The sequence below is a fragment of the Candoia aspera genome, chromosome 7 (genome assembly GCF_035149785.1).
Source record: "Candoia aspera isolate rCanAsp1 chromosome 7, rCanAsp1.hap2, whole genome shotgun sequence".
Classification (NCBI taxonomy): domain Eukaryota; kingdom Metazoa; phylum Chordata; class Lepidosauria; order Squamata; family Boidae; genus Candoia; species Candoia aspera.
Genome location: NC_086159.1, coordinates 84,373,474 through 84,387,116, shown reverse-complemented (window position 1 = coordinate 84,387,116; position 13,643 = coordinate 84,373,474). Strand labels below are relative to the sequence as shown.

The 13,643-nt window shown below is 44.2% G+C and overlaps 1 protein-coding gene across 1 annotated transcript in view; it reads right to left on the bottom strand.

Moving 5' to 3' along the window:
• NDUFA9 (NADH:ubiquinone oxidoreductase subunit A9) overlaps window positions 1–12,757 on the bottom strand; it is a 31,424-nt gene extending 18,667 nt beyond the window's left edge. The window contains exons 1-4 of the mRNA XM_063308396.1: window positions 12,654–12,757; window positions 5,511–5,675; window positions 440–537; window positions 122–213 (exon numbers count right to left, since the gene is read on the bottom strand). Of these exons, the coding sequence (XP_063164466.1) occupies window positions 122–213; window positions 440–537; window positions 5,511–5,675; window positions 12,654–12,708 (410 nt within the window). The 5' untranslated portion in view covers window positions 12,709–12,757. The remainder of the gene's footprint in view (window positions 1–121; window positions 214–439; window positions 538–5,510; window positions 5,676–12,653) is intronic.
• Between the last annotated feature and the right edge of the window lie 886 nt (window positions 12,758–13,643).

The following is a 13,643-nucleotide window of genomic DNA, read 5'->3' as shown; positions in this document are numbered from 1 at the left end:
TTTTTCCGTTCACCAACCTGGCATTCAGCAGAATAATTTCAAACCAGGAGGACTATCACTAAGGCCTCCCTGGCATCGTGATGGCCAACCCTCAATTCGTTTCAGAAGGGGAAAAAGTTACCTGGTTTCCCATTCTCTCCCAATAAGATTGACGACTACGTTGCTATGTTCAAGAGCTCTTTGGATAGAATCTTTGTCGCGTGCGTCCCATTCCTGGTAACCACAAAAGCACACAAGTTAACATCTGCAATCCCTCCACAAAGATGCACAGCAGTTCATGGCCTGTGTGACACTTTTTCCTAACAAGGGATTATCATTACACTCTTTCTAGCATGAACCAAGTTGTAAGATAAAGAGTCACAGAAAAGGCAGACTCTGCATTAAAATACTTCCATCCGGCTTCGCCCCCATGAGGATCTGAGGCAAACGCACACCGTACCATAAAGATGATCTGTCCCAGGTCGCCCATGGGCCGAAGGTGCAGGAGGTCGTACTCGTCGCAGCGGTACGGGATGACGACTTGGGAACCGACACGGCCTAGAAGGATCAGAGAGGTTTCCTTGCAATGGAGTAAATACAGGATACATAGGAAGTGCACACATTTTCAGCAGTCACAAAAACATACGCCATCTAACAGACGTGCTAATGTTTAGTAATTAGCATCGAGCCCCATTCACTTTTTACGGGTCAGATTGTAAAAGCAGTCCAGAAGCCCTGTGCCCCATGGGAATCTCCTCTGGAACCTGGAACTAGTTTCAGAAACACCTTTTGACCCACGAGGACGTGTGGGTATTAATCTGGACGTGTTGTTTTTCTCCCCCCCACCCTTGCAGAGCAGAGATTAGTGAGGAAGGGATTACCAGAGAGTAAGCAGGCACACCCTGGGGAATACACATTGAAAGGAATGTGGGGGTGCGCTGCGCAAACAGCCAGTGCATTCCCCAGGGTGTGCCTACTTACTCGCTGGTAATCCCTTCCACTTCAATCTCTCTGCTCGGGGGTGGGGAGGGAAAAACAGATTGGGCACAGGAGAGACTGCCTTCAGAAATTGCTTGGTTTTTTTTTTCCCCCTGCAAAATTTTAAGGAAGGGAGCAAGACGAAGATTTCTTTATTCAGCTACCAGACAAGAAAACAGCTGGAGATCAAAACTGGAGATCAAAACAATAGAACTGAGATACGTGGACAGCACCATTCATTCAGCTGAAACTAAACTTTAAAAGACAAAAGTGACAGCCATCAGCTCACTTAGTGGGCTTATTAGTAACAGGAAAGAAATGAAGGTGATGACAACAAGGATCAAAATAGTGAAAGCATAGTCTTCCCAGGGGTAACACAGGACTGTAAATAACGGATATGGAAAAACAGTGAAAGAGAAATATAGGTAGTTCTCTGCAGTTATCATAATGTTCCAGTCCTAGATCTGTTACTCAAGTCATCTTTCAAGTACTGATAGTCCTCATTTAACAACCACAGTTCAGATCAGAGTTTAGGTCACCTTTTGGGCATCAGTGAACTGAAATGGACTGGAATGGGCCACTTCACATCAAATGACCACCAGATCTACTACTGTGGACAAGAGGACCACAGAAGAAATGGAGTGCAAGAAGAATCAGGCTGCCAGTTCTGAATGAAATAAAGAGTTTTCCCAAAGTGACAAGTCAGCAAAAACTTCACTTCCCTTATTGGCATCCCTATGAAATCTTGTCAGTGATACATGCTTGCACTTGCGCACGCGTGCGCGCACACACAAACACACACACAGTCATACAGAAATCTATAAATTATTTCATGAGTTTCCTTAGCAGATTATTTTCAGTTAGTTTAATTAAGTGTTCAAGTTCTGAGGTGAATTTAGATAATTTGGAACAGATTTCCATTTACAGGAATCAGAGCAGATGGCTGAAATTCATCCTGCTGTGAAACAAGTCTTTTCCCACAAATCCAATACTGAGTTTTCTTAGCAGATTATTTTCGTTATTTTAATTAAGTGCTCCAAATTCCCACCTAGTTGCGAACAGTGGCTGCACAGTAGCCGTGCTCAAAAGGGGGAGTTTCTGAAAAACTCCATGGTGTGATAAAGAAAAGGAAGTGGAGAAGGAATTGGCTCAGTGGCTAACAGGTCTGGCCTCAAACCAGAGTGACCCTTGTAAGCAAATCCCCATTTACGAAGGCTGGAGAAGCCTCAGGAGAAAGATCTCAGTCTTACCATATCCTCTGCCCTCAGTGTTACCCAGTTTCTCATCCTCATCATCTGTGACAATATTTGTGAAGGGCCTCAGCTAACTGACTAGCTTGGCAGTGGACCTTCCTTCTTTTAAAAAAACCCTATTTCCTCCTTGCCATCAACCCCACAATTCCAACAATATCTGATTAGGAATTTAAACTTGGAGAATGTGCAGCAGTGGCAAAACTAACTACAAAACTATGAGACACACACACACACACGTACAAATAGAAGTTTAACCAAATTTAAGTAAAACTTGTTCCCATACAGACAATATATGTCATGCAGCATGGTAACCTTTCCTTCACTCCATATCCCTTTAACCTAGGTCTGAAATTTGCCAGGGATATTCTTTTTCATATAAACCATATTTGCTGCAAGTACACCACCATCCTGTCCCTGAAACACAAAAGTTCAGGATAATTAAAAAGATCTTAAAATACTGTTGTTAATACCCCCACCGCAACCCCCAGGATTGATTTCTATGAAATTTGGCTCCATTCATCTATATATGATCAAGTTTTGCTTTCATTTTGTTTTTGTGAAAACATCCTGGAACTAAAAAAAAAAAGATATTGAATGAGTGCAACTTGAAAATGTACTAATTTATATAAAATATGGCGCCCTTCATTATTTCCTGATGATGAAATTTACTGCAAATTTTATCACATTTGGATAAGAATCAAAAAACCAACTTTTATTGTAAACCGCCCAGAGTCCCTCTGGTGGGAGGAGATGGGCAGTGACAAATTTGATAGAAAGTCAGACAGACAGACAGACAAGTATAATTGTTCGGGCATTTATATTTTCCCTTTGCTGGAAAAGAAATGCTCCACTTTTCTAACCCACTTTTGTTTCATGGGTTAGAGCAGATACGTAAATCCTGCCCTTGAGGCAGGGCACAGCATCAAAGAATAGGAAGGCGTCGCTCAGCTGCAGAGCCCAGCCATCCAATCTCTGCCTGTTCTTAATCTGCCAATATAAGCCATGTGGCACATTTAAGAAGTTGATTCAAACCTTCCATGATATAAATTAGTACAGAGAGATTATTACAGAAGATGCAAAACACAAAACAGCGGGTTTGCTTTGATAAACCATAATGCTTTTGAGAATGAATAATAAGAAACTATCTTACCTCACATATAGCCAGAAGTTTTTTTATTGAACTGTGATTAACAAACATTATAAACTAAATAACAAAATCCATATGCATAGAGAAAAGATTTAGAAAATACAAAAAATGTACTAAAAAGTAAGTAAAGAGATAGGTATATACACATAAAAATTTACCAAATCTAAAATATTACCATATCATAGTCTATTGCTATTGAGATAAACTATAAAATCAATCCAAATTTGATAGAATTATGGTTCCTGCCTGTGATGTTTTATTATTTTAATTTTGTCTTTGATTTCTTCTAAAGCAGCAATTGAAGAGGCCTTCTGAATCCACATCTCAACTGTTATGTTACCTGAGTTTTCCAATGTTGGGCAATTATTATTTTAGCTGCTAAATGTAAATACATAATAAGCTTATTTTAAAGCTTGAGATTTGGTCCTATAAATAAATGCAGTAAGCCTAGCTCTGGGGAGTATACGATTCTTTGTTTGGTGATGGCACTTTTCTCCCCTAAAGTGTTATGCCAGAACGCTTTTATGACAACCATATGGCACAGGGTTCTCAAAAACCTTTACCCCCTAAAACAGTAAAATGAAGTTGTGCATTCCTGCCCCACCCTCCTGATAAATAAAACAAATGATTTATTGGGATTAGGACTGGGGAAAAATATTTTACTTTTAATAATGACATTTTACTCTATATATCAAACAAAACAGTGCTAAAACCTTACAACTTCTGTTTTATTGGAAATAAGAAAAAAACAACACCTTTAAAAATATTTTGATGGGAAGAGTGAGTGTGGCTCCTTTGGCATAATTCTTGAAATATGGATTTCATTTTTGAAGAAACCAACTCTTGTTCACCAAACTCAGGAAAAAGAAAGAAAAGGGACATTCCTTGCCCTTAATCATATGCTGTTAAAGTGCAACACTGGTCAGTTGTAACTTGCTTTGGGCATTGCCTCCCAGCATAGCTACCCTCAGAAAATAATTAGAGGACCTTCTTTCTCTTTCATCCTGGTGCTTGTAAATCCTAACCTACTGCCCTCTCCTCATCCATTAGGGCCAGCAAATGGTTGAGCTTTGCCCAGAAGATGCCTGCTCTCCAGCTATCTTTCCTCTTCTTTTGAAAGGCAAATACAGGGTGTTAGAGAAACAAAAGTAAGGCTTCATACAGGGCTCTGGAACATCAACTTGTTTTCAATCCAGCACACTTTTCAATCAACTGCATGCCCGCTCAGGAAGGGCTTGTGAAGAAGACACTCTCTGGCTACCCTCCACTTATTGATAAGCAACCAAGAGAGTACAATCCACAATCAGAACAAAGCTGCCCTGCAGAGCTGGCAGTGCTACATCTGAAGGCACCAAGATGGCTTCAACCTGTCAATGGTTCCAGTGGAACCAAAATCTTGTTCACTTATACATACACACAGAGAGAGACAGAGAGAAACATGGAATTAAAATATGGGCATTAATTTTGTTTAAAAAGAGGAACATATCTGAACATAATATTAATTTCTTTTAAATCTATGAAAGATTTTTCATAAAATTATCATATAAATGTGTAAGTATCAAAAATATCAAGCTAATATAATTAGTATTTGGGACATTTAAAGAAGAATAAGGAAGCTATTTTCAAATGTGGCTGTCATGAATTAGCAAAGGATTTTAGAAAAAAATGTTAATATACATCATATTGATTCTTTAAATTCTCTTGCTTTTTTTCATGGACCTTACAAGGAAGGTATCTTTGACACATACATACCATTGTTACAATAAAAAGAGACTATGGATAATACTGGAGATTCTGAGTAAATCCTGAATAGAAAAATAATTTTCACAAGTATATCCCAATGATTTCTTAAGATACTGCTACAAGATAAATGTGCAGCATTTACTTTCACAATTGAATGGCATATTATTGGATATATAAGTCTGATAAACAATACCTCATAGAGTCCATGGTGCTCTCTGAGCTTGGTTGTTCATTTGCAGATGTTTCATGAATGTTTCATGAAATGTCTGCAATCACACAACCAAGCTCAGAGAGCACCATGGACTCCACAGGTCAACCCTGAGCTACATATATTATCTTCTATTGAAACAATACATTAATAGACAACAAAATTCATTTAATAAATGAAATCTATCCTTGTCATATATTACCCAGGTGATTGACAACGTATCGACCCAAGAATCCTGTGGCCCCAAAGACCGTGGCAACAATACCACTGACTGAGGAACGTCCACTGCGTCCATGAGGCATCACCGAATAATGAATTGAGCGATCTTGTTGAAGAACAGGCAATACCCATGGAGAAATGCCACACCCTAAAACACAAGGACATTGAACATATACATGAATGCACACTCATGTCCTAGAATTCAGCTAAGCCATAGCTATATGAGTTGGGTAGCAGGGATAGGGAGAAGAATTCTTCCTATTAATTGCATTATATTGTTTAGGTTGAGAAACAGAAGGACAAGCATGTTTGCTCAAGGTTGTTTGGTAAGATTCAGAAATAAGGCAGGATTTTGATGGTTAGAGCATCAAGAGAAGGGAAACTCAAGTTCACATTCTCATTAGGCCATGAAACTCATCACTTTCTCCTAGCCTAACATTCCATGGAGGATACTTCTGAGCATAAGCAAGCATTTTCCCCATATTTGCCATTCAGAGCCCCTTAGATAGAAGGTGGCATATAAATGTAATACACCAACTATGTGGGAGAGGTGTGGACACTAATATAGACTTCTATCAGCTGTTAGTTACATTTTGTCCAGCACCCATTACTCTTACATATATTGGGTCCATTAAGTATCCATGTTGGTTAAGGAGTACGGCAGGGTTGTATACTCTTACCCTACCTATTCAACTTGTATGCAGAACACATCATGCGACGTGCTGGGCTTGAGGAATCCAAAGCTGGGGTTAAAATCGCTGGAAGAAACATTAACAATCTCAGGTATGCAGATGGTACCACTTTGATGGCTGAAAGCGAAGAGGAACTGAGGAGCCTTGCGATGAAGGTGAAAGAAGGAAGTGCAAAAGCTGGCTTGCAGCTAAACCTCAAAAAATCCAAGATTATAGCAACCAGCTTGATTGATAACTGGCAAATAGAGGGAGAAAATGTAGAGGCAGTGAAAGACTTTGTATTTTTAGGTGCAAAGATTACTACAGGTGCTGACTGCAGCCAGGGAATCAGAAGACGTTTAATCCTTGGGAGAAGAGCAATGACAAAACTTTATAAAATAGTTAAGAGGAGAGACATCATACTGACAACAAAGGTCTGCATATTTAAAGCAATGGTATTCCCCATAGTAACATATGGCTCTGACCATAAGGAAGGCTGAGAGAAGGAAGATAGATGCTTTGGAACTGTGGTGTTGGAGGAAAATTCTGAGAGTGCCTTGGACTGCAAGAAGATCAAACCAGTCCATACTCCAGGAAATAAAGCCAGACTGCTCACTTGAGGGAATGATACTAAAGGCAAAACTGAAATACTTTGGCCACATAATGGGAAGACAGGACACCCTGGAGAAGATGCTGATGCTAGGGAGAGCGGAAGGCAAAAGGAAGAGGGGCTGACCAAGGGCAAGATGGATGGATGACATTCTAGAGGTGACGGACTCGTCCCTGGGGGAGCTGGGGGTGTTGACGACCGACAGGGGGCTCTGGCGTGGGCTGGTCCATGAAGTCACAAAGAGTCGGAAGCGAATAAACAACAAGTATCCATGTAAAATGAAGAACCATCAAACTTGAAAGTACACAACCCTCTGGTTCTTGTTTTTCAATCTGACTCATTTTTGCTTGGCCTAGGAGACCACAGCTGTCTTGACGGACTGCTCTTGAAGGCATCTGGGACCTTCAGAGCTTACCAGTGATAACATTTTACCTGGGAAGTCATAGCTGTATTGACATTTGCATTATTTCTGTCTACCTTTAGATCCTCAAATGAATTATTATTGGATAATTGTATATGAAATATATATTAATATTTCATTTTGTTACTCTCTAGTTGGTCTGCTAATCTGAACTAACATATGCTATCTAAAAACCTTCTGATTTTATGAGGTATTTTAAGCATAATTTATGATGGAAAAATCAGTGTATGAAAAAGCTAATGATTACCAAGTCCAAATCTGGACAAGAACATAGCAATCAAGCCAAACAGCAATTAAAATTGCAGTTTTACATGGCAAGGAACAAGAAGGAATCCTGCAAATACTTACAAACTCATATAAATGCTTTCACTTAGGACCAAGGACAGCTTGCAATCACTGTATGATTTTATTCTATGCATGCTTTATTTCACTTTAAGCAATCTGAATGCTATGTCTCATTAGTAATTTTCCCCACATACACTAGTTCCTACGCAATTCTCCAACTGCTGTCAATTATGCAACCAAACTGTAGCAGTCTATCAGAGGGAATTATCAGAGGAATCAAAATAACCATGTAGGGTTTGCAGAAGAAATCAGTAGGGAAAATAATCTTCTCCCAATACAGCTGCCCAGTAAGGAAAGAAATCTGCTCACAGTCCTCCATGGATGTTGGCTCAATTCTGCTCCAAAATGCGAGCAGAAATAGAACAGCGAGGATAATGAAAGAAGAGCTACCAAAGTAGCAACCTATTCAACCATTTCTGACCTATAAACACCTGCCCTAATTAGATGCTCTGGTTACAGAGAGTTCACACAAAGAGCCACTTGCAGAGACAAGCTGCCTCTGGAAAAGTGCCTAAAATCTCCAAGAAAAAACTTGTCCAAAGAGCTTGGGCCTGCTCTATTGGCAGTGCACAAAGTTTCACTCCGACGGCCCTTCAGGCACACTACCCCTCTAAAGCGGCTTTGCCAAAACAATGCACACCTTGCACAATTTTGCTTCATGCCCAAAAGCATCTTGGGACTCTTGGACAGGATGGAGGAATTCCAGGAGCCTTGTGAAGAGGCTCAGTAAAGGAATTGGGCCACCACTGTACCTCAATAGGCCAAATCATGTTGACTCTACTACGCACCAGACCTTGTCAAGCCAAAGCAATTTTGAATAGGCTACTGAAGCGGACTTCAGCAAAGGATCATTACCTTGTCGTGGTGCTGGAGCTTGAGCACCTCAATGATGCCATGAGCTAAACCGTGAAGGGCCACCCAAGACGGGAAGGTCGTGACAGAGAGGTCAGACTAAATGCGATCCCTAGGGAAGGTAACGGCAACCCACCCCAGTATTCTTGCCGTAAAAACTAAATGGATCAGTACAACCAGAGAAATGTCGGTATACCATCGGAAGATGAGACCCCCAGGTAGGAAGATAGTCAAAATGCTACCGGGGAGGAACAGAGGATGAGTTCAACTAGCCCCAGACGTGATGACGCAGGTAGCTCATAGCCGAAAGGACGGTTAGCAGCCGGCGGTGCTGGTGGTGAACAGCGAATCTGATGTTCTAAGGATCAACACACCACTGGAACCTGGAATGTCAGATCTATGAGCCAGGGCAAATTGCATGTGGTTATTGGTGAGATGTCAAGATTAAAGATAGACATTTTGGGCATCAGGGAACTGAAATGGACTGGAATGGGCCACTTCACATCAAATGACCACCAGATCTACTACTGTGGACAAGAGGATCACAGAAGAAATGGAGTAGCCTTCATAATTAATAGTAAAGTGGCTAAAGCAGTGCTTGGATACTATCCAAAAAACGATAGAATGATCTCAATTCGAATTCAGGGCAAGCCATCTAACATCACAGTGTTCCAAATATACGCCCCAACCACAGATGCTGAAGAAGCTGAAGTAGAGCAGTTCTATGAGGATCTGCAGCACCTCCTGGACAACACGCCTAAAAGAGATGTTATTTTCATCACAGGAGACTGGAATGCTAAGGTGGGCAGTCAAATGACACCTGGAATTACAGGTCAGCATGGCCTGGGAGAACAAAATGAAGCAGGACATAGGCTGATAGAATGTTGCCAAGACAACTCACTCTGCATAACAAACACTCTCTTCCAACAACCTAAGAGACGGCTTTATACATGGACTTCCCCAGATGGACAACACCGAAACCAGATTGACTTCATCCTTTGCAGCCAAAGGTGGCGGACATCTATACAGTCGGTAAAAACAAGACCTGGAGCTGACTGTAGTTCAGATCACGAACTTCTTATTGCACAATTTAGGATCAGACTAAAGAGATTAGGGAAGACCCACAGATCAGCTAGATATGAGCTCACTAATATTCCTAAGGAATATGCAGTGCAGGTGAAGAATAGATTTAAGGGAATGGACTTAGTAGATAGGGTCCCGGAAGAACTGTGGACAGAAGTTCGCAACATTGTTCAGGAGGCAGCAACAAAATACATCCCAAAGAAAGAGAAAACCAAGAAGGCAAAATGGCTGTCGGCTGAGACACTAGAAGTAGCCCAAGAAAGAAGGAAAGCAAAAGGCAACAGTGATAGGGGGAGATATGCCCAATTAAATGCAAAACTTCAGAGGTTAGCCAGAAGAGATAATGAATTATTTTTAAACAAGCAGTGTGCAGAAGTGGAAGAAGACAATAGAATAGGAAGGACAAGAGACCTCTTCCAGAAAATTAGAAACATCGGAGGTAAATTCCAGGCAAAAGTGGGTATGATCAAAAACAAAGATGGCAAGGACCTAACAGAAGAAGAAGAGATCAAGAAAAGGTGGCAAGAACATACAGAAGACCTGTATAGGAAGGATAACAATATTGGGGATAGCTCTGATGGTGTGGTCAGGGAGCTAGAGCCAGACATCCTGAAGAGTGAGGTTGCGTGGGCCTTAAGAAGCATTGCTAATAACAAGGCAGCAGGAGACGACGGCATCCAAGCTGAACTGTTCAAAATCTTGCAAGATGATGCTGTCAAGGTAATGCATGCTATATGCCAGCAAATTTGGAAAACACAAGAATGGCCATCAGATTGGAAAAAATCAACTTATATCCCCATACCAAAAAAGGGAAACACCAAAGAATGTTCAAACTATCGAACAGTGGCACTCATTTCACATGCCAGTAAGGTAATGCTCAAGATCCTGCAAGGGAGACTTCAGCAATTCATGGAGCGAGAATTGCCAGATGTACAAGCTGGGTTTAGAAAAGGCAGAGGAACTAGGGACCAAATTGCCAATATCCGCTGGATAATAGAAAAAGCCAGGGAGTTTCAGAAAAACATCTATTTCTGTTTTATTGACTATTCTAAAGTCTTTGACTGTGTGGACCATAACAAACTGTGGCAAATTCTTAGTGGTACGGGGATACCAAGTCATCTTGTATGCCTCCTGAAGAATCTGTATAACGACCAAGTAGCAACAGTAAGAACAGACCACGGAACAACGGACTGGTTTAAGATTGGGAAAGGAGTACGGCAGGGCTGTATTCTCTCACCCTACCTATTCACCTTGTACGCAGAACACATCATGCGATGTGCTGGGCTTGAGGAATCCAAGGCTGGAGTTAAAAATCGCTGGAAGAAACGTTAACAATCTCAGATATGCAGATGATACCACTTTGATGGCTGAAAGCGAAGAGGAACTGAGGAGCCTTATGATGAAGGTGAAAGAAGAAAGTGCAAAAGCTGGCTTGCAGCTAAAACTCAAAAAAACCAAGATTATGGCAACCAGCTTGATTGATAACTGGCAAATAGAGGGAGAAAATGTAGAAGCAGTGAAAGACTTTGTATTTCTAGGTGCGAAGATTACTGCAGATGCTGACTGCAGTCAGGAAATCAGAAGACGCTTAATCCTTGGGAGAAGAGCAATGACAAATCTCAATAAAATAGTCAAGAGCAGAGACCTCACACTGACAACAAAGGTCCACATAGTTAAAGCAATGGTATTCTCCGTAGTAACATATGGCTGCGAGAGCTGGACCATAAGGAAGGCTGAGAGAAGGAAGATCAATGCTTTGGAACTGTGGTGTTGGAGGAAAATCCTGAGAGTGCCTTGGACTGCAAGAAGATCAAACCAGTCCATCCTCCAGGAAATCCTCCAGACTGCTCACTTGAGGGAATGATATTAAAGGCAAAACTGAAATACTTTGGCCACATAATGGGAAGACAGGACATCCTGGAGAAGATGCTGATGCTAGGGAGAGTGGAAGGCAAAAGGAAGAGGGGCCGACTAAGGGCAAGATGACGGATTCGTCCCTGGGGGAGCTGGGGGTGTTGACGACCAACAGGAAGCTCTGGCGTGGACTGGTCCATGAAGTCACGAAGAGTCAGAAGCAACTAAACAAATAAACAACAACTGAAGCCGATCAACAGTTGGAGAAAGTTTTGTGGCCAGGGAAAAAGCAGTCAGCTCCAGGAAAGAAGAAATGAAATGAGCAATTGGAGATCTGAATAGAAGTTCTTCATATTACAACACTTCGTTGCAGGTCCCAAATGTATATTTTATTTCTAATTTGCAAGGGACAGCCCCAATTCCTATGTAGCCCACATAACACTATCTGTTCAAAGGAATCAGAACCGGCAGATTATGGAAACGGGAAAGTCATATCAGAAGCAGTGTACTTTTGCAATCATCACTAAACAAACAAACAAACGCGTACTATTTCTTATTCCCTCCCTTTTATTCTGAATATAACTGAAAAACTATTCTGCCAGCTTCGGCTCATTCCGAGCTTCAGCTTCCCGCTACCAAGTGAGCAAACAGGGGAACCCGACCCCCAGGGGACCCGTCCCCTTCCACCTTCTCCGTTGGCCCGGCGTGATTTCCAGATTATCCAGCAGCTTCTCCTGTGGCTGCTTCTGACGCCCCTTCCCCCTGCCCCGCACTTTGTCCGTGCACCCGGCAGCTGCTCGGGGTCCTCGGGCCCTCCGCAGCGGCTTTTCTGGACGGCGTCCCTGCGGCTGCGCGTCCCTGCCGGGGCTCTCGGGCCCCGATCCCCCTCCCACCCACCCCCGGGCAAGGCTCCAGCCATTCCTCAGTCCCGGAGCGTGCAGCGCGACGGGCCCCTTCCTCCGGGCGGCGGCTCCCCAGCGGCAAAGGAGCGCCGCCCTTCGACCGGGGGGACGGGGAAGGGGCGGCCTAACCGGCGCCGCCTCGGCTTCAGAGGCGCCTTCCGCTCGGGGACGCCACGGAGAACCGCTTTCTCGCGCGACGGGCTGCGGCGAAGCTCCTCCGGGACGGCCGCCCGGGGCTGCTTCAGGGAAACCACCGCCCGCGCGTCCTCCCGGTGACCTTCCCAGCCGCGTCGCCGGGCCTGCGGCGGAGCCCCGCCGCCTCCTTGCCCGGGCCGAGCCCCAGGACGGGCGCCCGGACCCCCCGGCCGCCGCCGCCGCCCCGACTTACGCGTCCCGGCGGCGGGAAGCGCGGCGCGAGGGAGGGCACGCAACAACGCCGCCATCTTCCCGGCCCTTGTGGCGAGCCCCGCCCCCGCGCGGCCTCCGACGACCGCACCGCGCGCGGCGACGTCCCTGCGCAGGGCGCGCTCTCGCGGCGGGGGGCGGAGGCCGGCGCCAGAGGGTGGCCGGGCGGGCTCGGCCGGGGGTGTCGGTCCCGAGCGGAGCGGCGGCCTCTTAACCGGGAGAAGGGCCTTCTGCCACTAAAGCGGGCCTCGCCTCCCGGGCCCTGCGCCCCGGGGGACCTCGACCTTCTTGCGCGTGGCCCCTCTGCAGACAGCTCGGACCTCGCTGCGCTGCGGCTGCCCTTTCCTAACCCCGAGTGGCCCCCACTCCTTAAAGGAGCCTGTCTCCGAAACAGCTGCTGCTGCTGTACCGGGATGCTATTTGGCTGGGGTAACGATATGGGGCCCTGAGTCGCTGCCCGGAAGGCGAGCTGGCTGTGGTAAGGCCTACAGGCAAAGTAACTGAGGCAGGAATTGGCCGATGAATGGTAGGACCTGACCGGACCTGCGAACTGCCAATCATAGGCCGTGGCATCACTGCAGAAGATTGGCAAGGAGATAGTGGTGTCATCCCCTTTCCCCCTACTGCACAGTCAGGGTTTTGCAGGCTGTAGCGATATGTATGTAGCTTAGCAAGCTTTGCGAATTGCATCCTTGGATTGTAAATCCTTGGATTTTAAATCACATGTGCCTGGACGATTCTTATCTGTATTCATACTTGAAACAAGATAAAGAGGAGAGCACCAATTCCCTGATCTAACATCTGCTAAAGCGAGGGGGAGCAACAGCTGCACACTAGAAACTGTTTCCCATAAAAATATTCTTAGCAAACAGTAAACTACCTAAACAGGTAGTTCTTGTTTAGCGACCACAATTGGGACCAGCAACTCGGTCATTAAGCGCAGTGGTTGCTAAGTGAAACCATGACTGTGCTT